At 33.7% G+C, this 23,470-nt stretch overlaps 1 protein-coding gene across 2 annotated transcripts; it reads right to left on the reverse strand.

The window, feature by feature from the left end:
• Positions 1-322: 322 nt before the first annotated feature.
• ABCG31 (pleiotropic drug resistance 3) lies at positions 323-21,887 on the reverse strand. Of its 2 annotated transcripts, XM_028241593.2 has the most exons (24): positions 21,476-21,887; positions 21,134-21,254; positions 20,874-20,962; positions 18,325-18,409; positions 15,707-15,869; positions 14,588-14,664; positions 14,297-14,441; positions 12,133-12,434; positions 11,777-12,058; positions 9,539-9,855; positions 9,264-9,424; positions 9,084-9,187; positions 8,782-8,938; positions 8,599-8,664; positions 8,359-8,489; positions 7,935-8,267; positions 7,550-7,840; positions 7,367-7,450; positions 6,629-6,762; positions 6,289-6,516; positions 5,432-5,603; positions 4,365-4,452; positions 2,348-2,514; positions 323-971 (listed from the first exon to the last, which is right to left on the reverse strand). In XM_028241593.2, the coding sequence occupies exons 1-24, from the start codon at positions 21,805-21,807 to the stop codon at positions 705-707; spliced, it is 4,296 nt and encodes a 1,431-aa protein (XP_028097394.1). In that variant the 5' UTR covers positions 21,808-21,887; the 3' UTR covers positions 323-704. The 2 variants fall into 2 exon arrangements, with proteins under 2 accessions (XP_028097394.1, XP_028097395.1); XM_028241594.2 differs by lacking the exons at positions 18,325-18,409; positions 20,874-20,962; positions 21,134-21,254; positions 21,476-21,887 and adding an exon at positions 16,130-16,490.
• Positions 21,888-23,470: the final 1,583 nt, after the last annotated feature.

A 23,470-nucleotide genomic window follows, 5' to 3' on the forward strand; every position in this document is an offset into this window, starting at 1 on the left:
ATTTTAAGTTCAAAGTAAACTGGACCAAAGAGGCCTTTAGCATTTGGAAAATGCTATGAATCCCAAATAAATTACCAAACCTTTCAAATGAGTGTGGGACCCGCACACATGTGATTTGTGTAGATCTCACACCCATATGAGAGGTTTAGTAATTTATTTGGTAGTTTATTTGGAGTCCCTAGCATAACTTTTAGCATTTTCCTAAAAAAGTAGACTGAGGTTGTATTTTAACGCGCGAATATCTAAGCATGCATTGCAAACTATTAGTTACGCTATTTGAGGCTCAAGGAAAATGCAAGATGAAGGACATTGTGATTCAGGCTTAATAAAAAATTCTGAGGTTAGTTGTCTATTGAAATTGCTAAAACATGCAACTCGTAAAAAATTGTTTAATCCAGCGACAAACTATTAAAACTTTTTACATGATTACTATAGTGCTAATTTTTTTTATGACAAATTCTTCTAAAAAAAGACACTTGCAAGATGGAAAATACAAATGTATCAAGCTTAATTTCCAGTGAATAGGATAAGGAAGTGTACCGTTGAAGGCACATGAGGCCCCACCATTTACCAATCTGTTGAGGTCAAAAAAGTTGATGTTGAGATTGGGCCTTAAGATCCTTCATCTCTCACTGAAAACAATTTTAGATCTTGCCATCACTGTTGTTCAGTGCGAATCGCATCTGAGATCTCTGAACTTCCATTTATCTTTTCTGGAAGTTGAGTATTTTCACAGAGAGAGCAAAGACACTAAAGAAGATGGCACTAAAGCCAACAAGCACTGCTGCTGAAATGCCAATCATCCCAGGACCATAGCCAAAACTAACCTCCAGATACTCTTTCACGGTGCCCTTAAACCCAGGTCCTATAATCACGGTTTCTACATCCCCAAGCTGAGAGGTAATCACACCCCGGAGGGTCCATGAAATTGGGCTAATGTAGTAGAACCAGACCCACCAATCTGGGATATTCTGTAAATAAAATTAAAAAAAAAACTCCGTAAGTTGATTACAAATATATAAAAAATAAAAAAACAAAAACAAAAAGAAAAAAAAGTAAGAATTCTTATAATGAGTAAGAAGGTAGGGTCAGACCCACACACTTGATCTACAAGCAGTCTTGTGAACTTCCAAAACCAACCTTGAGTAGTGGCAAACCAATCCTACACTTTAACTACCTAGTTTGACGTGTATGATACACATGTATAATTTAACAATTCCGGAGGATGAATTGTTGTTATTTAGCAATAGCCATGACATGTCTGTCACACATTGATGGCTCGATTGCCCACTGAAGAAGAAGAAGAAGAATGCCAGGCTTGGCATCAAGTTTAAAGACTACAGAATAAATGAGCAGATTTTTATTTAAATAAAAAAAAAATAAGATGATAGATTTCAGAAAAAAAAATGAGAAGACGCTGAACAAAGTCAGTAAAACTAAAACCCCATCACTAAAATAATAGAGGAATAAATTCCCCAATCAAAGAATGTAAACTCAAAATGGGTGGCCTTTTATGGTCCATTTGAAAATGGCATTTATTTCCCATTAACTTGTTTCCTTTGTCAGGTAAACTCACAATAGTAGAAATTCAAGACTGGGACTCTCAATGTATACTACACAAAAACAAATAAACACTCCCCAAATAGTACACATTAATGTGTGTTTGGGAGAGAAAAGATTGGATACACACCTAACCTTTGGCATAGTACACAAAGTGGTTGCCCCGAGACTTAAACCCATAATCTCAAGGTTATTAGGCTAAGGTTTTACATTAATGTATACTCTGTGAATTAATATTATATCAACTTCCTTTGGTGTGTTGACATGTTAAGATGATGTTTACATCTTGGATTAGTCGAGGAATTTGTGAACAAAAGAGAAAAGACAAAATAGAAATGAACCAAACTCATCCTGAGGAATTTCATCTTAACATCTATAAGAGTTTACAAACGAAAATTTTAATAACAATAAATGATGTTTTAATTATTTTGTCATGGGGTGAGTCTGTAGTACACACTCCCTAAAAGGTATGCATGATGCACACCCATTTCAGTTAAGACATTATATGCGGGAAGTTACCATGCAATGTGATCAGAGTTACAATCCAAAAACATGAGACCAAAACTTACAACAATGTAACTCCAAGTTTACGACACAACGAGTAGCTCATTGAGCCATTGGAGTTTCGATACATAATGGTTGGACCATTAACTTTGAGCACATCGCATAGTAACTTCGCACACATCTAATTATAGCTGCGGAGGGTGCACATAACAACTAGAGGACACAGGTCAGAATGCTGGAATTTAAAGCAACTTATTGCATGATGGGAAAAAGTATTACTTACTGGTTTCGGGATAAGAAAACCTGAGAGGAGATTCCATAGTGAATAAAATGCAGAAGAAATGACGGCAGCCAAGTGTTGAGAAGGTGTAAGACCAACAGCCATCATGCCGTAGCAGGTAAAGTAGGTAAAAGTGAGAAACATGAACAACAGATAGAGGAAGAATTTTCCTGCAATACAGAAATTTATTTAACAGCTCAAAAGGCACTTCAAAATTATCAGATACACAGTACATAATCCAACAACAATTAAAAATGCATGTACTAGGTAGTAGGTACAAGGATGAACTAGAAGAAAAGTCGAAACATTACTGTGTTTTTCTCTTATCAGGATAATTGTGACGAAGAATATAGAGGACATAAAACCAAAAGATTCAAAAACCAGACCAGTTAAATAATGAGCTAAGCTCCATACATTAGTAAACATGGCCTTTGTATGCACATTGTGACTGCACTTCATTGCAATGTGATTACCTAAACAAATTTGACTGCAGGTAATTTCTAGTCACTACACAGACACAAAAAGTGGATAAATCATGAAAATTGGATGCCATGCAGTCAAATCAGTTCTGACATTTAAAATGTGTAATAAAAGAAAAAAAATTGGCCCCATTTATGTGGACTATATAAATTTTAATCACATAGCATCAATTAGTTGTCACCAAATTTCAAAATTAAAAATGAAGTAGAATTTTTTTTTTTGGGTAAGTTTTCCAGTTCTAATTAGAATTTTTTTCTTAACATGCAAGCAACATTTTATCAATTGATGTGCTGCCTCATAGTTTTGTCAGTAGGAAAACCTAACTCTTTCAATCCCACATTGAATAAACAATGAGAGATTACAAAACCCAATCTCTATAAATTTGTGCTCTCATCCCACATCGGCAGGCGATTTAGGTAGAGTTGAAGTTAAAATTTTGAAACACCAGTATTCAACAAATAAGACTGGTTCATCACACTAGAATCATTAACTATCGCGAAACAGGTAGAGTTGAAGTACAAATTTTGAAACACCAGTATTCAGCAATTTTTGTTCACACTGGTATCTACCAGCGTGTATCCAAACCAGGATGCGTAAAAACTGGTGTAAACTAGGCCACTACACGACAAACAAACCAGTATTTAAAACCATGCCTTGTAGCAGCATCTATGAAGCACAGGTTCTTGCACAAACAAGTCGTACCCATATTGGGTACTTACCAAGCACTAGTACTTTGCATGGTACTTTTGCATACATACTAGGTACACGAAACATGAATCCATTTTTTTTTTTCTTTATTTTTTTTCATATCCAGAGGTACTGGGTAGACAAAACACGTACTCAATTTTTTTCTTCTTAATTTTTATTAGGTACACGAAACATGTACCTCCAGAATAGAATTTTCTTTACATAGGTAAAGTTAGTTTCATTTGAATTTTTTTTTATGCTTAGCATTATTTTAAAGTGTAGCTTTAGTTTTCTAATTATTTAATAAAATGACGTCAATCTTAGTTTGTATTATATCTTACTTTTGGCCTTAAATGTGAATTGCAGATTGGATCTTAGCCATTTAACTAATTTGTGCATTATTTCAAATTAAAAATAACTTTTTTTTTACGCATGTAAAAAACCATACCAATACCTTACTTTTTTAAAATTTTACCGTATCAACATACTCATGCGGTTCCAGTACCAATATCAGTACCCATACATGTGCTTCATAGACCAACATTGTGCACAAGGAACAAAATAAGCTAAGGAAAGTTTTAAGTAACTTTCTAACATGGAAAAGCTAGATGGTAAATGAGATGTCAATTATATCCCTTTGAGATATCAAGAACTTTATAGTAGAAGTTGGGATACCCTCAATCATCCATAGTCATAAAGGAAATACATTCTCCTTCTTAATCCATTCTCCTTCTTAATCCAACAAGTAACTATAAACTATAAAGATGATATTGATAAAAATGGAGATTATTCTAAAAAATAAACAATAAAAGATACATAAAGGAGCATTGTAAAGAAGAACTTAGAATCTTACCAACTGTCCTTTCAAAGTCTACCATGAAATATGTAATTATAGCAAATAGTATTGTCTGCACAGCAATGTAAGGTATCTCCACTAGGCCCTGTTAACAAGAAAATTGAAGATATTATTTGTATGTTCTTTTTTTTTTTTTATTTTTTATTTTTTTTTTAAGTTACTTGCTTGTTCAAATTTAATAGGAAAATAAATTTCCAATTTTTTTTTTAAGTTTGTTTGTATGTGTTTAAAAAAGAATAGATCCAGGAGATACATCAATCCCCTTTATATGGTGCTTTTGCATAATAAATCAAGGAAAAGCCATTCGCAAATCACTTTTGTTCTTGGGCACAACACCATAAATGCCTTGACATTTTTCCTTCAAATTTGGCAATGATTACATTTTAGCAAGTGCAGATGGCATTCAAGCTTTCAGAAAGACTTGACTGGGTCTATAGTATGACATCCAAGAATTTATGTTACATGGACTTGGGGTATGAATGTTGAGTGTAGGTGTATGCCCAACTGTCCGATCTCCCTATATCTTAATCTTAGGATGTAAGGGCATGTGTCCAAAAGTTAGCTACAGGTATGTTGAAATGGAAATCAAGAAAAAATTTCTGGTCAGTGAGCAATTAGCCAAGAACCAAGGTTTGATCGGTTGATGTTTCCCATGTTTCTGTTGAGCATGTCCTAAACATTTGAATTTAACTAGGGGATTTAGGGGAAAAGGGGGATTTCATCTTCTACACATCAAAAAAATTAAAAGATCTAAGTTTTTAATTTGTGTACGATAGTTGGACACATATCCCATACGTTTACCTTTGTCATATCTAATGGACATAGGTATGCTGGGGGAAATAGAAGAGTCCATGTTGTACTAGGAGTCTTCATTGACATCTTGTATTATGATAAAATATAATTTCCTTTCATTTCTAGGATCACTATAAATAGGCCAGATAAACTAGATCTATTAAGCTCTCAGCAAGGAATTCCTAAACAATAAAGCTCATTGGTACTGCCATGATAGTGATATGCAGCCAATCCAGACAATTTAAACATATTTCTATTGTCAAGATACCCACCTGGGCAGCAGCATAAGGAAATGCAGAGTACATTCCAGCTGCTCTCTCTCTGTAGAATACAGTTCTCTCAATTGAAACTATTGGTTGTACTGAGGAAGCATTACTGACTCCAACAAACAAGCATGAAGCATAAAGAGCTCCCAGGACAACATATAAGTTCTGAGTTGAGTCCCTGCACAAGATTCAAAATATATATAGGGTAACACTTTGAACACCACAGTTCTAACAGTTCAGCAGACGAGAAAATCAATAAAAATAATGTCTGGCATCTCCATCAATTCTAACAAATAATTACAAGGTAGCTGCCGTAGAAGGCCAGGGCAACATTATCCACGTTTATAACAAAGATCCATATCCAAAGAAAAGACCGCTGAGCCCAACATTTGTGAGACTAATGATAAACTCATCATTTGCCAAAGCTGGTTCTAGATTTTGAAACAGCCCATCCTCAAGAAAGCCTATTAAAGAAATTTCAAGTTCAGCATAGGCTATCATGTCTTTTCTCACAGCATTGACCCATTTTATTCGAAGATGTAAAATTCAGCTAGCACTGACTCAGTCATATCAAGTGATTGATACAATCAGTTTCTCTCAGAATTTCTCACTCTTAAGTCTTAAGAGGCTGAATGATTTAATCAGATATGAATTTACATATAAGAAATGAACAGAGGATAAACCAAACCATACCAAACCTGGTGTCCCAATCAATTGGGAAAGAAACAAGTGAAGGGTCATTGTTCAAAATTAGATTTCAAAAGCAAGAAATCACACAATAGAGATAGACAGCTGAAACAAAGCAAAGTGTGTGAACAATATAGTTAAATTTCATTTAACAACTAGAAGAAATAATAAATTACCTTTTAGAACCCATGCCCCAAAATACTGAGCCAAGTATCAGTCCACTCAATGTAGTAAAGAATATTCTCACGACATTGTAAGATGGACTTCTCCAATATACAAGGTTTTGCTTCCAGAGGCAATATCTAAATTGGGAAAATGTATCTTGAGAAAATGCGGAATCAAATTTTAAAGGTTCTGAGTTAGGAGGTGGAATGCTCATACTATCAATTGAAGCTTCAACCCCCCTGGATTGTATAACAAAGAATAAACATGAAATTTAATTATCAAATATAATAAAATATCATCAGTCCTGTTTTAGACTGTAATGCTAGTAACACAAACATCAATAGAGATCACCTAAACTGTTGAGAACATTGGTATATCTCTGCAAAGTCCTGACCAATTCTTTCTTCAGCAGCAGGTGTACTGATCTCAAGCATCCAGGTTGCTGGATTGTAGCCACTGGAAATGGGAGGGACTCCATCAATCCCCTACACAATGGAAATATCATGAAGATCAACTAATTGATTGATAACAAACCATGAAAGATTGATCAAGCATTTATGTTTTGAAGAGTAAAATTCCCAATATTTTAACAAATAACAACTACAAAGCCAAAAGCAACTATTAGGAAACCTGAAGGTTTGCACCCACAGGTGTAGTTCAATCAACATAAAATCCATATATGGAGTAGCTGCTAGTGAAAATTGTGTAAAACAGAAAAATACTGTGCAGTGGAAAAGTAGGGATACTTGTCTTATTGATGAATCGTATACTTCTTGAAGTTGACTAAAAATCTGTTACATGGACTCGGGTATGAGAATGGGGTGCAGGTGCATGTTGAAGAGTTATAAACTTAAATTTTAGAATATTGGGATATGTATCCCAAAGGTGAATATGGGTACAAGGATGCACCATTGACACATATAATGCAGTCAGTCTACTGATTTTATATTCGTAAATTCAAAAGTGAAGCTTCAGTGTTGAAAAGAAAATAGTTGCAGTATAAAAGAAATGTCAACAAATGTTCCCTTCACAGCAGGCAAGCATTTGATGGGCAATTATGGTTGAATAAAAGCAAACAGGGATACATACCTGAAAATAATTTGTCATAGTTTGTGACTTCTCACCAAGCTTGCCACCATAGATTACCCGCCCCCCTCGTTTCATAAGAAGTAGCTGTGCATTGAACCAAATGATGACACAGTTGTTGAAAACGAACAAATATTTTACACAGCATTGGAACTTTTACATATCAAAAAATATGTCTTGACCAACCTCATCAAATGCTTCAAATATATCAATGCTTGGTTGATGTATGGTGCAAACCACAGTTCTTCCAGTGTCAACAGTATTACGAACAGTTCGCATTACAATGGCTGCAGCTCTTGCATCAAGTCCAGATGTAGGTTCATCCATAAAAATTATGGAAGGATTTGCCACAAGCTCGACTGCAATTGTTAATCGTTTTCTTTGCTCTGTAGATAAGCCTGTGCTACCAGGCAAACCCACCAAAGCATACCTCAGAGTTTCAAGCTCCACCAATTTCATCACTTCTTCTACGAATTCCTGCAGAACATGGCAGTGAACTATTTTATGGAATACAATAAAACAACTGAACAAACATGAATGGGAAAGTGTTTAGACTTTGGTGGAAACTAACATTTCTTTTTTCTTTGTTCACATCCTTGGGAAGGCGAAGGCAAGAAGAAAACAAGAGAGACTCCAAAACTGTTACTTGAGGGGAATGTATATCATTTTGTTCAACGTATCCAGAAATTCTTGCAAAAGTACTCTGTTCCTTTTGGTAACCTGAGATCCTAATGTCCCCTTCAATGTATCCACCAGTCTTCCTACCAGCAAGTACATCCATCAAAGTGGTCTTTCCAGCTCCACTTGACCCAACTAATGCTGTAAGAACGCCTGGTGAGAATACTCCACTCACGTTTGATAACAGTTGCAACTTCTTTTCTGGTATACCTTTCAAACTCATTTCCTGAGAACCCAGACAGATGATTATAATTGACTTAAAAATATAAATAAATAAATAAATCCAGAGAAATGAAAAAACTTCCTGTAAACCACACCTTTGGCATGTCAACAAAGTAATTGACATTATGGAAAGTCATCGTTAAGGGTTGAAATGGGAGAATCATTCCCTTTTGCTTGGCCCCATCCTTGACAGTAACTGGCCTTGATTCAGAATCCTGGTTGCTACCTGCCCAATCATGTGCAGCACATGTGGAAAAAGTATTGGTGGAGAATGGTCCAATAAAGCAACCAAAACAAAAATAAATAATTTTTAGTGCAAAAGAAGAATGTCTGACCACCATCCGTAGCCGAATTCTCTTCTGTGATGCTACTTGGAATCAATGCTTGGGCTTTTTTGATAGCTGATGGAGAAAACAGAAGAAATTCAGTCATTAAAGCTTTACATGCATGTACGTTCCACACAGTCTGCGTGATAGCACTATAACAAAATACAAACACAAAAAGTGTCTGAGACATACGGTTGAGACGTGCCAAGGCCAAAGTCACCACTACATTGAAGAATACAGCATAAAATAATAAAACGCCAACTCCAAGCCAATACCAGTAACCATCACTGGGTAGATCATGTGAATGGAGAACATTATATCCAACTGTAGTGTTTCCGAAGGCAGACCTCTGCAACATAACAGCTTGTTAGTTTGATTCAGAAGCCATCCATGATAAAAAGTAATCCCCACAGGTATTGTTAATTTTAGTATTAGATGCAGTAACATAGTGCCGACTAAAGTGTGCCCAGTTGTCCTGGGTCCTAGAAGCACACCTTCATCCATCTTGTAGCAGTAAATTCATTAACAGAAATTCCACGTTGCCCATAGGATAATGGAGACAACCAAAATGCCCAAACCCACCATGGCTTGATCATTGCTGAAATAAGAGGAACTCAGTCAACTAAAGGTAACAAACTTGAACATTATATCTGATGAAAACTACAGAAGCCTACCTTTTGGAAGGATGAAACCACCCAACAAGAATATAACTAGCAATGAAGCAGATCCAAATGTATTGGCAATGATCATGTCACGTGCAAGAGAAGCCATCGTCCGGAAGAGACCCAGAGCCATTTGGTGTACTGAAAAAAGTAAGAACATATAGCGAAAAAACCTGAAACATTTGAAAGCTGATGATGAGAATGAAGAAAATATAGATAAACTTTTCTTTTATTCAAAAAAATTTAGATAAACAGCTCCAAGGTTACGGTGACCAAACAGGAGATACCTCCCAGCACCAGGTGCAAAACCAACACTGTAGTACACAACACAAGACCATACAACAGCTTCAATGACAGAGTAAGGTACACGTAGAATCCAACTAGCAACAGACCAAGTCCATGAAGGATGAAAGAAATTATCTCTTTGCTTGTAAAAAACTGGAAGTCGAAATATCATAAGAGGCAGCTCAGAAAATCCATTGAACATCATATGCACCAGCCCAAAAAACAGGCAAGAAAGATACAAGTTGCCATTTATCTCATCTGTAGGATGTATCCTTGTTCGCAAAAATACTGTGCATGTTACAAACCCTACAAATGCAACCTGTAAAATATGGCATGCAAAATATTAAAACACACTACAAATGAATTCCAGAAAGACAAAATGCACGCTATAACATGCTGGTCCTATGCACTCTGGAGATTTGTATAATATCTATTAACTTAGAAGAGGACCATGTCTTCTGTCTGGCTAAAGTACCCAGAAGAAAAGGTAATTGATTCTGGTTTTCTTTGAGAGGAATAAAAAAGAATTGTTGATCACATGCTTAGACACAATAGTAAGCAAAAACAGAAAAGTAGCATAAATAACTGAGAAACGAATTATAACTGTCAAAAACTATATATTGAATGACAGAAAGTGGTAAACAACTGTTTAGAGCCTTGAAGTTTCTGTATCATTTGTTTGATAGTTTGTGTAACATAAAGGGTAGGATTTGCATAAAAAATCATGAAAGATGCTGCATCCTTTCTTATAATTAGCTTAGCAACAATTTGCATTTCCTATCTTTGTTTTTGTTCACAAGCACACTAAACTCACTAAGATTGTTTTTGCAATATCAATCTTAATGAGCTTTTCTTACTGTAAAAAATCATTGCTACATCCTTTCAGTATCTCACTGAGCTTTTGTTTTTGTTCACAAGTAAATCACGGCCATATAGGACATATGTCTTCCCATAGATACAGCTAGGTAATTTTCTACATTACTTTCATTGTCCAAGCTCTAGAAACTGATTTTATAATTTATGGAAAGCAAGTACACTAGGACACAAGATCAATATGTTTCCAACATATACTGAACAGAACTATAAGTCCTATAAAAAATACGATTCTAGATAAAATAATGTGGAAAAAATCCTGAAGTTAGCAACAAAAAACTGGGGATATATGTAATTAAATGATAGCTCTAGGCGAGCTTGTTGACATGCTTGTAATCACAGACAGACATAAACAACAAAGAGTGAGAGTGGGAATATTGGAGGCTTGGGAGAAAATAAGACTAGAATTTCTACGGATTGGATTTACACCTACATTAGAGAAAGGAAAAGGTATTCTATATATAGTAGGGTCAGGCCAGCAGATGACACCTGATGAGGCAAGTACACGAAAAGGAGCAGCTGAGCGTAAGTGAAGTAGTCTCTGCTGGGTGTAACACATCATTAGTGAAGCAGCCTCAGCTATGGTGGAGACAAACATAGTAAAAAAACATTGTCGTATTTCCAAATAATCTTTTTTTTCGTCACAACAAAGTGCACGTGTTGTTGGTTATAAAAACACAAGTGTCATTGTCCTGGAGAGGCTATGTGCCTGAAAGCATGTGGCTCTCTCTCTCTCCCTCTCACACACACACACACAAATCAACCAATGTATAAGTTTCACAGTGGGGGAATGCATCTTGAGGAATCCCTTCCAAGGTCCTTTACCTGACATAGGCAGGATCAATGTCTCAGGATGCTACATGAGGGGTTGAGGCGGTGGAGTTGAAGTACATACCCGAGCCCATAGTAAAGAGCATATGGAGAGTGCCTCAATAGATTGCCATAAGAATTCTCCACATCAACCTATCATACATTGTGGAGGAGGCAACAAGATTTTAGCAGAGCCCCTCCCTTGCTCCAGTAATATGTCAGCTGGTAATCAACGTATGAGCTTAAGCTAATAGAGCTGTCACTTTAGTATTTATATGACAAACATGCTCCCTTCTATAAGGCAAGACTCCCCTTATTGGAGGGCCAAGCACATTCACATATTGTAATTGTAAGCAAGTTGTTCAATTTCAAAAAGGATACAACTAATCTAATACCTTGTTTGCAACTGACTATTCTCAAATCTAAAGCTGAGACGTAGTATAACTTATGTATTAATGCGTCACATTGAATAATAATGCCTGGTCTATTTTTTATTTTATTTTATTTTATTTAAAAAGGGCCTGAAATCAAAGAAGTGCAAGGCAAAACATACATACCTGGCAAGTTCTAAAAGTATAAAGAAAGCGATGCCTACTAATCAGAAGCAATTCTCGTGAAAAGCATGTCCGGAAAAGCTCCCTCTTTGATACAGAAAACTTTTTCTTGCACAGAGCTGACGGATGATTCTTGGATTTATCATACGGAACAGAAAGAGAGGACTCCAAAGACCTTCCGTACTTGGAATTTCTAAATGCTTCTGCGATTTCTGAAACAGGAAGGAATACATACGGTTTTGAAGCATCAGCCCAGTATTGTGCTTGATCCTTTCTAGAAGTCACCTAGAAATAAAATAAGACAAGTCAGAAGCTAGAAAAACATCCAAAATGAAGTATTCTCATAAAAAAAGAACTACCTCTTGAAGGAAATCTGCAACTCCCTTACGGGGTGGCAACCGAAAACCTAATGACTCAAAGAACTCTAAGACTTCTTCTCGAGGGCCATGATACACCAAGTATCCATCTGATAATAATACCAGATCATCGAACAGATCAAATGTCTCAGGCGCAGGCTGAAGAAGAGCCATTAAAACTGTGGCTTCCATTTGGTGAACAAAATTCCGTATGCATTTGACAATTTGGTATGTCGTAGAGCTATCGAGTCCAGTGGATATTTCATCCATAAAAAGGGTTTTTCTTGGGCCAACAATCATTTCTCCTACGCGAGTATAACACAGTCAACTGGTATTATTTGATGAAACAATCTGACAAAGCCAACCTTATAAAATTTCTTCTGCAGTCTAAGCATACAAGGGAACAAACTTATTAAATTTGGATGCTACTCCCCTATGATCACCATGTGAGCATCCACATTGGGAGTTGAAACTCCGATCCATAGTAACAGGGACAACAACATAAATACAAACTGAGCTAAATTATATGGGAGGAAAAAGAATGAATATAGATGCAAAAGATAACAGTAACAAAGGAAGTGTAATACAGAGAAAAGTTTCATACAAAACCAAAAGCAATAAAGGAACAGAGAACAAATACAAATCACACTCCAGAAGAAACTATATAGGAGAGGCCACGCACCTAAATGATATTCTGTTGTAAGTATCAGCATGAATAATAATTGCAATTGCAAACATCAAAATGAAAAATGAAATAGAGAAAAATAAAAGAAAACTGAAAAAGTAGAACCATATGGCAAAACATAATCCTGGTTGTGACAGGTGATCTCTATAAAACACCTTTCAAAGTTTGAGATCCCTGTATGTTTTTTTCTTAGCAATTCCATTTCACAAAATTCAGAGAAATTATACGTATGTTTTTATTCTTAAATTCAAGAATTTTCTTTTTTGCTAACAATAGCAACGTTGTGTCAGCAATCAATGCAAAATACTATTGGGTGCATGCACATGCCTGCGCACACTTTAAAATAGGCCTTGAGATCATGAGACTGTCAAGAATTTCAGCAATTAGATTGCTGTGTCACTTTTATAACAAAACCAATACAAATAGAAAGATTACAAGAAGTTGTTAAACTATCTTGTCTTGCTAACTTTTTCTTTAATAGATATTGAAGTTGCACTTATAAATACTTGGGCCCCAAACCTTAGGTTGCAGCTTATGTCCACATTCTGATGTACTTAGAAGACTTTTCAGAACTCATACCATGTGGTTTTCCTCTCCATTAAGGAGCAGTTCACATAGGTTCACCCAAAACAAAACCATATATTCTAACAATTATTAAAAGGAAGCTCAAAATTCTATGTACGCCATCCACTGCACAAGCAAAACTAAAATGTTAAAATTAAGGTCACACTGCCATTTCTTTCTAATATCCATATACTTTAAAAGAAGGTAAGATTGGTATAAAGATTTTATTCAGGCCATGGCCTAGATCTATTTCGTTGACTTCTTGATCTATATTTACTGCTCGGAAGGGACCTTAGTTTGCAAAAAGTCCCCTAAAATAAATCAAGTCAACAAGTTAAATTCCATCCAAGAATTCCCGTTTGCTTTAAAACTATGACCCAGCAACCTTGTGATATGATGGTTTTCTGGAAACTTAGATGCAAGAAGAAAAAACACAATATGGATGGCATTTGTGACCAAACTGGACAAACCAGACATAACTTGATTCAGCTTATTGATTATGCTAAAATAGACGTTTACACACATTTGCAATTCTTGAATAGCATTCAGATTCCAAAGACAGTTTTCCAGATGTCAACATACTAGTCATGCTCTTTTAGTGTCCTGTTTTCCATTGGAAACAAAATTTTTGCATGACTATTGCTGCACTATTTCTTATTTAATATCAGCATCCCGAACAACCATAGCTCTACAACCATATATCTTCATGCTGAGCGCATTCTGTTAACATTTCCATTTCTTTAAGCTTCCCATTAACTAAACAAAAAGTCCCAAAATGCTCCTTGACTGCAGGGGGTATAGGAGCCAATCATGCATATTTAACAGCATTAAACAGTGTGAACAGATAAGTAGCGTCAAGTCAAACAGTTCACCAATAAACACATTATAATGGAGAGAGAGAGAGAGAGAGAGAGAAACCTGTAGTTACTCTCTTTCTTTGGCCACCTGAAATACCCCTAAGCATATCGTTACCAACAAGAGTCTCTGAACAGACATCAAGGCCAAGCATTTTCAAGACATAATCTGTTGAGACACTATGCTTTCTACCACCAACAGATGATGCCTGAACAATTTTTTGGATAAAATAATATGGATGAATACAACAAATAGTAAACTACATTGTGCAATAAAAAAGTAGCCATAGAAAATTGACAAGTATTCACCCAAAAAAAAAAATTTGACAAGAGATAAAAGTTCAAAAACTACAACCTTCATAAAAGCATCTATTTCTGGACTTGGACGTATATTCCTTTCCTTCTCTAAACGAGTAAGATCGTTCATATACCCTACAAATAAAGAAGGGATTCAATACTTGATGAATTATGGGATAAGCCATGCAATTGCACTCCTTCAAATGCACTTACATTATAAATTTCCAAATTTTGTCCTGGTCATACAATGTATCATGTGGAGACCAACAAGCAGTTGAAAACATTGCCTTCAATGCCTTTCTTACAAAGACTTAATTTTGTCTTGGTCATACTGTTGGATAGCTTGATATACATTGTTGGACCCATTTCCTAGCAACTCAAGCTTTTGGGTCAATTTGTGACTTAACAAGGTATCAAAGCTTAGGTTGGGGGAGATCTTGGGTTCAAGTCTCCACATTTGCAAGTGCTCTCTCTCTCTCTCTCTCTCTCAGCCCCCCTCCATAGAGGTCAATATGGCACAGTGATTGATTAACAAGACCCTATATGCTAATGACTGATTAACAAGATGCTAATGACTTGCAGAAACAAGGAAATGTTTAAGACCAACTTTTAATTTGTCATACACTTAGCTTGGTCTCGTTTGGGAACAGACTTTTTTAGTAACTTTTTGGCTTTTTAGCTAAAATATAATGGAAAAAAAAAAAAAACTAGTATGTTTGGAATGACTTTTGATTTTTTACGAAAATATGTGCAAAAAGTAGAAAGAAAATGAAATCTTTGACTTTTTGGTATAAGCTATAAGCTTTTTAGTTTTTTAATAACTTTTTGGCTTTTAAGCTAAAATTGTTGCATGCCAAACGAGGCCATTTGTAGGGTCTACTCCTCTTGCCACATCATTGTAGGTAATTTTAGGGATCCAAATTGTGGGTCTCTAGCATTACTCCAGAAACAAATAAGGCTCAGTTAATTAAATGCGGTGAGGACAATCCTAAATTTACCAAGCCAAGGGACCAACATTTGCTTGTTGATGAGATATTTGGTTAGGAAGAAGATTCTTTATTTACAGCAATGTTGATATGAGACAATAGAGTCATAGCAAAATCTAATTGCAAACCATTGAACCACAACACAAATACATGCTGGATAAATTTTTGGTTATGAATTGGAGCAAACAAACCTGAAAAGCCTTCATCTGCACCTTGACATCTAGCAGCGAAATCTAAAGTTTCTCTAACAGTTAGTTCTGCGATGTGATTATCTGTTTGACTTATGTAAGCAGAAGTCCTCTTAACGCAGAAATCATCAAGCTTATGGCCATTGTATGTAATATTCCCAGTTTGCTGAAACCAAGCATTACAATAGTAATCCAAGAAATAGATTTCCAAAATAAGCATAAATTTCATTGGAAGCGCACTATATTCTGTTATTCTTTTTGCTATTTTTGAAGGAGAAAGCATACTATCCTCCATCTTTGGAAAGAAGTACTAAGAGAAAGCAGATTAAAACCAATGTTCTGTCATGCATTAAGTGGAACCCGAAAAAGGAGAACCCCCCTTATAGAAAAGGTCAAGTTTCAGCTGTAGATAAAAAGAAGTCTAACCTAACAATTCTAAACCATTAACTTCATGCATCACTTTCTATAGAGCACAGCAGCTTCGTGCAAATGATGAAAGACCAATTTTGAGGTGTCAGATTAAAATTTAAATGTGTTACATGGCTGCTGTTTCCTCTCCCCTCTTATGTGTGAAATCAGGTTAAAAGTTTTGCCGGCTCTTCCATGAATGACAAGACAACTACTTAAAACCCACTTAATAAATCCTCAAATTTCCCACAAAAAAAAAAATCCTCAAATTCCAAATAATTATAGCTTTCTATTGCCCCACTTGTATAGTAAGAAGAAGGGCAAACTGTAAAATTCTGTTTCCCGCCTTTCCCTCTCTCTCATGCCCCAATAGCTTCTCTCTAATAGGGGTGAGCATGGTCCGGATTGGACCGGATTGGGATAAAACCAGGACCAATCCGTTATTTACGGTTCCTAAAAAATTGGAACCAATCCAATCCGTTTAAATCATGGAACCAATCCGAACCAATCCATTTAAATACGGATTGGATCGGTTTAGGACCACGGATTCACATAATTAAATAACAAAAATATATTTATAACACTTGAATTTCATAAAAATATAAATATAGCGCTATATTAGTTCCATAATAGCAACATGTTTTTCTATAATAACGACATACTGTTCTAGAATTTAAACAACCATAAAAAAACTGGTTCACCATAAGTATTTAGACCATTGCAAATTAAAACTTAAAACTAACAAACAAAAGTAATAAAAGAAGATATTATACGATTTTAAGTTTGAGTTTAGATTTTACATAGAATAAGAAAAGATACTATGGGGGAGGATGTATAATAAAAATATAGACTATTTGTATACGGTCCGGATCGGTTCCAATCCGGAACCGTGGGATTCAATCCGGAACCAATCCGTGAACTACGGATTTTTAATTATTCAATCCGGAACCGAACCACGGATTCAAAAAACCAATCCAAACCTATCGGATTGGACTGGATCGGATTACGGATTTCACGGATTCCTTGCTCAGCCCTACTCTCTAATTTCCATCTCGTTAAGAATTGCAAAAGGTGAATCTGCTAACAAGGGACACAACGGTATTGAAGGACAATTTTATTTTGGACAACAGCTTCTAATCGGATAAATTGAGCAAGAGGACAAGAGATGAAGAGACATGTTAACCCTATCCCATGTAGATATGAGTTGCAACAAAGCCACAAAAATAGTCAAGTTTAGTGGGATTATGCTGGAGGCTGGGGGGATGGCAAAGGTAGAACTATCAAAGCCATTTAATTTATTTGACAATGTTACTTTTCATTTTTTACTACTTAAAAGTATAAAAAAATGTACATTCTTTATTTTATTTAATCAATTTTTCATCTTTATCCTCTAATGCTATTTTTTATTTTACTTACCTATTCATATAAATTTGTTTAACGAGCCTCCTAAGGGTCCTTAAATGTAACTAGTCTAAAAGAATTTTGTTAAAATAATTATTCCGGTAATTAATGTATTATGAGAATAAGATATAATGAAATTAATTACAAAAGCAAACAAATTTGTTTTAAAGTGTTCGTTGAAATGCTTTACTAATTATAATCCCTTATTTTGAAGAATTCATAATAGAATGGGATCGTTAATCTGAAGTTATTTTTCACAACTAAACATGAATTATGTGTAATTCACTGAATTACCGCTCCAAACCCACCCCTTACAACATCCACAATGGATGTGTTAGTGTGTTAGTGTCATGCTTTAAAAATTTAGCCAATGATGGCCTGAAATGGAGCTCTTAATAGAACTATCAAACTAATTATTAAGTGAAAAATGCTAAAGATTTTTAAATTTAGACTTACAATAATGTGATAATTGAGTTGGGCCATATAAAGTTAACTATGTAACAAATTTTAAATTAACACTTTTAATACCATATCTAATTAGTGTAGTTATTTTAGGGATCTCAAATATTTTCTATAGATGTATTATATTGTATTATATTATTTACTTGACACGTTACTTACCAAACACTTTAACATCTCTCCATTGTATAACTCGCATTAAACTAACAAATATTATCACACAAAAATTAGATCTCATTGTATTATTTTTTGTCATATAATACACTATAACCCATATTTTTAATTATTTTATGATAGATGCTCTTATCACAGATATCAAACGGGGGTTGCACTCGTGAACAAAATTGTACTACCTTTAAGGCATGATCTAGTTTTCCTGCTAGAGCCAACAACAATGTGGATTTCCCTGAACCCGGAGGTCCCAGAAGTAGAGTCATCCTGGCAAAACCCAAAAATCTTTTATGTTAAATGGCTTCACAAAGCATTCGAAAAAATAATAAGACAGAGGGAAAATACACTAAAAATAAGAGCGAAAAATATTTTATATACTCCAAGTATTTTAGATTTGTGGATTGAATTTTTTTTTTATAATTTTGACACTAAACTAGATAAAATTTAAGAGTTGAATAACACTATAATTGAACATAATTTTTCAAACACAAGCTTACCATTTGATTTTTAATTTTTCATTAAAAATCTCATTTATAATTTATTTTTTATTTTTATGTTTATTTTTTTTGGGTAATGTGCTTGAGTGTGTAGAGATGTCAATATGGGCATTGGAGCAAGTGCACCTGAGTCATGTGACTAAGCCTCTATCAAGCCTCTAAAATCTAGTTATAAAAAAGATCCTCTAAAATCTGGGAAGGTGCTATGTGAAGTATAAATTCACCTCATAACATCCGTGCACAGTTTCATGATTTAGGTGATGAATTAGAGTATTGGTAGAAATCTTAAAAGTTTGGTTAAAATTTTTACCAAATGTTTTTTTATGAGTGTGAGACCCCACATGATATGGGTTCTAGGTAGGTCTCACACCTATGTGATATATTTGATAAAAATTTTAATAAAACTTTTAACATTTCTAACATTTTTAGGTGAATTATAGGTCCAAATAGCCTCAGTTAACAGTTTAAGTCAACCAAGAACTTCTACTTTGTTGGCTCTTTCAAAGATGTTAACAGTTAACACCCCACATGAATGAAGCACATACATTGCACGGGTGGTCCAACAAATAACAACTTTTTGGCAAAGATGAGAATACACGTAGACAGCCACCTAATAGTAAAACAATGGAGTATATTCTCTTTAACAGAGGAGAAAAAGTAAGAAAAAATAATTGCATAATAATCTTATACAATTGAAAAGAGCATATACCATCTAAAATATAGATCTAATATTAGGCATATTTTGACAATTAAGAAAAAAAGTTAATTTATTGACTTATTTGGATCATATCATCTCTCTATTTTTTTAGACACTTTTTTTAAAAAATAATAAATTAAAAAAAATCAATTCCCAAAATTGGTTTTACTAAATAATTGTTCTTCTTTGAATGAGAAATTGCCTTTGTGAGAAATTTGTTTTCAAAATGAAAAATCAAAACCCATGCAATTTTAAGGGAAATCTCTAATAAATAGTTTTGAAACACTATTGCAAACTCTTGGTTCCACATTCCATCTCATATGAAGCACAAAAGTATAGTAAAAAAGAATTATATATACAAAAAAAAAAACTAAAAATAAAAAGTATTATTCAGTGTGTTTTGTTTGAGTTTTTTGGATTAAGTTTTTTGAAAACTGAATTTTTTTATTTTCGAATTCTTTTGTTTTTAGTGTATATTTTTTTAATTTTAAACATTTTTTTTACTTTTTTAGAAGCACCTTAGTTAGGTGTATCTAACAAGTAAAAAATTTATGAAAAAATATTTTTAAAAATTAATAAATACATAGAAATACAAAAAAATGTACTGAATTCTTGTATTTTTTTTGTATTTTTGGTATTTAGTGAATTTTTAAAAGATTTTTTTTACAATTTTTTTACTTTTTATGTGTATTTATGTTAAGTGTGTCTAAAAAGTAAAAAAAATGCTTAAAATATTAAAAAAAAATCAATAAAAACAAAAAAACACGGAAAATAAGTGAGTAGAATTTTTTAAAAAGTATTTTCTGAAAAGAGAAAACAAGCAAGCTGATTGCTTCTATAATTCAACTTGCAATATACTACCATTTTTTGTAATACAAATTACTAAAACATCCAACTTAAAATCAATTGGCAATAAATAGGGAGGCTCTTGCATTATATTAACTAAATTTAGGTGGTTTTGATTACCGATGTAGGTTGAAGTTTAACACTCCCTCCCACATGTTTGTACAACATGATGTATATGATATAAGAGGTTACCTAAGATCCAACTCTGATATCATGTTAAAGTATAAAATTCAAAATCAATTAACAATAAATGGACTTGTCCTTACGTTGTATTAACTAAATTTGAATAACTTAAATTGACAATATAATTTTTTTTTTTTTGATAAATAAAATTGACAATTGTGAATTTAAGTCTAACCCACTTTCAAATCACAAAAAAAAAAAACCAATTGATTTGAGTCCCATACTCCACAAGTCAGTCTTGGGATGGAACATCATATTGGGGATATAGTGATTGACAAGTGATGATAATTAAAATATATATAAAATGATAGATAACAAAAGTGAAAAATGATACTCATAATGTTTGATAAGTGATGAGAATTGAACGATCTAAAATGATAGATCACTATAAAAGTGGAAATGAATATTAAGTGTAATATGTTTGTGTTTTACTTTTACTATACGTAAAAAAAAATAAAATGATCTATTTATCTATTCTCTATTATATAAGAGAGAAGAAGTCTATTACCTCCCTGGTTTCACAAAGCCACTGATGTTGTTCAAGATGGTTAAACGATGTCTATTTGGACGAAATATATGCAAACCAGTTAAGACACGCTGCATTCAATTGAAACCAGTTAGTCATGTATTTATTTTTTTAGATGGGGAAAGGTACTGAGGCCTAGGAAACAAAACAAGAAGCCTCTGAAAAAACCAGTTAGTCATTTAATTTGACCAAATCAATTTGACAAAAAGAAAAAATAGAGAGAACTAGAGAAAATGCTCTACCTCCATTTGGTCACGAACATTATTGATCAGAGTAGGCAAAGCTCTGGAGCCGACTTGAACATTGGCTGTGATATTCAGATTCTCAAACCTAACTTCAACTTTTGGAACCTCTATTCCAACTCTGTTACATGATGCAAATTTTACACAAATTTATCAGCAAAAATTGAAGGAAAATGCTAATATCTGGTCCCTCCCAAGGGTCGGGATTTTTTGGTTTCTTGTCCATTGAGAGGCGCACACACACACATATACATATATATATATATATATATGTACGTATACATGTATGTATGTATGTATATGCACAGAGAGAGAGAGAGAGAGATCGTGTATTGCGATTACCTATCGAGGCGTTCTTTGATGGCGGAGAGAAGCTTGTAATTGTCTTGCTCTGTGGTTGCCAATGCCCTCTTGACAACGAGTTCGCGATTGAAGCGGTCTAGTTTCCTGACGTCGATTGCCTCGGACCTCTCTTCCCCGCCGTCCAATTTCGACACCGTCCGTCGCAACAACGCGAAGTTCGTCTGCTTCTGCGACGGCAACCTCGACAGAGCCGCCCAAAGAAGCTCATCTTCATCTTCCCTCACGGACTCTGCATTCGACGCTCTCGAGAAACAGTCGATTCCGCTTTCCACTTCCAATTCGAAGAATTCAGTCCCGTCCGATGCCGCCATGATCTCTCTCTCTCACACAAAACGTGAGCGTTTGTTTGTGCGTATGATGAGAGACTTCCTCTCTCTCTCTCTCTAAAACTTCCTCACTCTCACCCTCACCCTCACCCTCACCCTCACCCTCACCCCCCACCCGTAACTGAATTGAGAGAGTTTGATTGTGACCAACTCTCTATCAGATGACAGTAATTATAGGCTTTCGAAATGCGAAGGGACCGGGTTACCCGCGAAATTTTCAAGATGCTGAAATAACTGCACTGCCCCTTATTAGAAGAGTTGTGCTTTCAGCTTTGTCACGTGTTTTTGTTTGTTTATTTTTTAAACAGTATTTAATTTTTTTTTTTTTTGACTCGAACAGTATTTATTTATTTACTAGCGGTGGGTTATGTGTAAATTAAAAAAATATATATTATTTTACAAAAAATAATTATACATTACAAACTTATTTTTTTTTTAAAATAGAAAACAATTACAATTTTGATGTAAACAAAATAACTTAGTAATTCTTAAAAAAATAGTACTCTTTTTAAAAATTATAAATCTAAGATTCTTAGAATATTTATAGTTAAATAGATTTGATATATCCAAAGAAATATAAACAATTACATTGAATTGTTTTTGATATAAACGAAGTAAAATAATAGTCAAATTTTTTTCCTAAGGAACTTGATAATATAATGAAACTTTTGGAATATATTGAAATTTAAAAATATTCTGAATATCTATTTCTTTGTCATTCTTTTTTCTAAAATAAATAAACTTTTAAAATATATTTTTAACTTACTATTCTCATTCATCCAAGAATTAAGAGATGTTTTTATTTATTATTATTATTATTATTATTATTATTATTATTATTATTATTATTATTATTATTTGTGTTTCAAAAAATGTATAAGAACATCCTCACTTTTATTTTTATTTTTATTTTTTGTGTGTGCAATTTTTATTTTATTTTTTAAAGTTTGGAATACTACTTTTTTAGAAACAGTTTAGAAATTGAAAAATAGTTTGCCTAACTTTAATAAATAAATAAATAAATAAAAAAGATAGAAAGAATACATTCCAAAAAATTATGACTTTGTATTCTTAAATATTCAGAATATTTTTAAATTTCAATATATTCCAAAAGTTTCTTAATTTTTTTTATATATTTAAAATGTATACAATAAAATTTATATAAAAAAAATAAATTTATACTTAGAATGATAACCTATGTAATTTAAATTCAAGTTTGTATTGTAAAATTGGCATCTATCTATACTATGTAGAAAGCATCCAATATATGTGTGCACAAAATCTATAAACAAAGAAAATAAAAATATACTCACAAAGATAATATATACACAAAATCTGTACAGTTAATTTTATTTTTTTGTATTTTTTTAATCAACGTAATGAAGAAAATGAAAATAGAGTTTTTTATTTTATTTTATTTTTGCAACATAAAGAAGAAACAAAAAACTATTAAAGAATTACAGAATTTATACAAACAAACAAAATACATATTATATATTTATTTCTTGAATTTCTTTGTCCCATAAATATGGGTCACTGTTTATCTATTTTTCATAGACGTTGAGTTAATTGTCCGATGGATTTGATGCAGTTGTTGCAGTGATAGAGCTGGTTCATTATTTCATAGTAGTTTGGTTGATTAACTCAA

Source organism: Camellia sinensis, chromosome 14, assembly GCF_055761805.1.
Source record: "Camellia sinensis isolate YWXY chromosome 14, ASM5576180v1, whole genome shotgun sequence".
Taxonomy (NCBI): domain Eukaryota; kingdom Viridiplantae; phylum Streptophyta; class Magnoliopsida; order Ericales; family Theaceae; genus Camellia; species Camellia sinensis.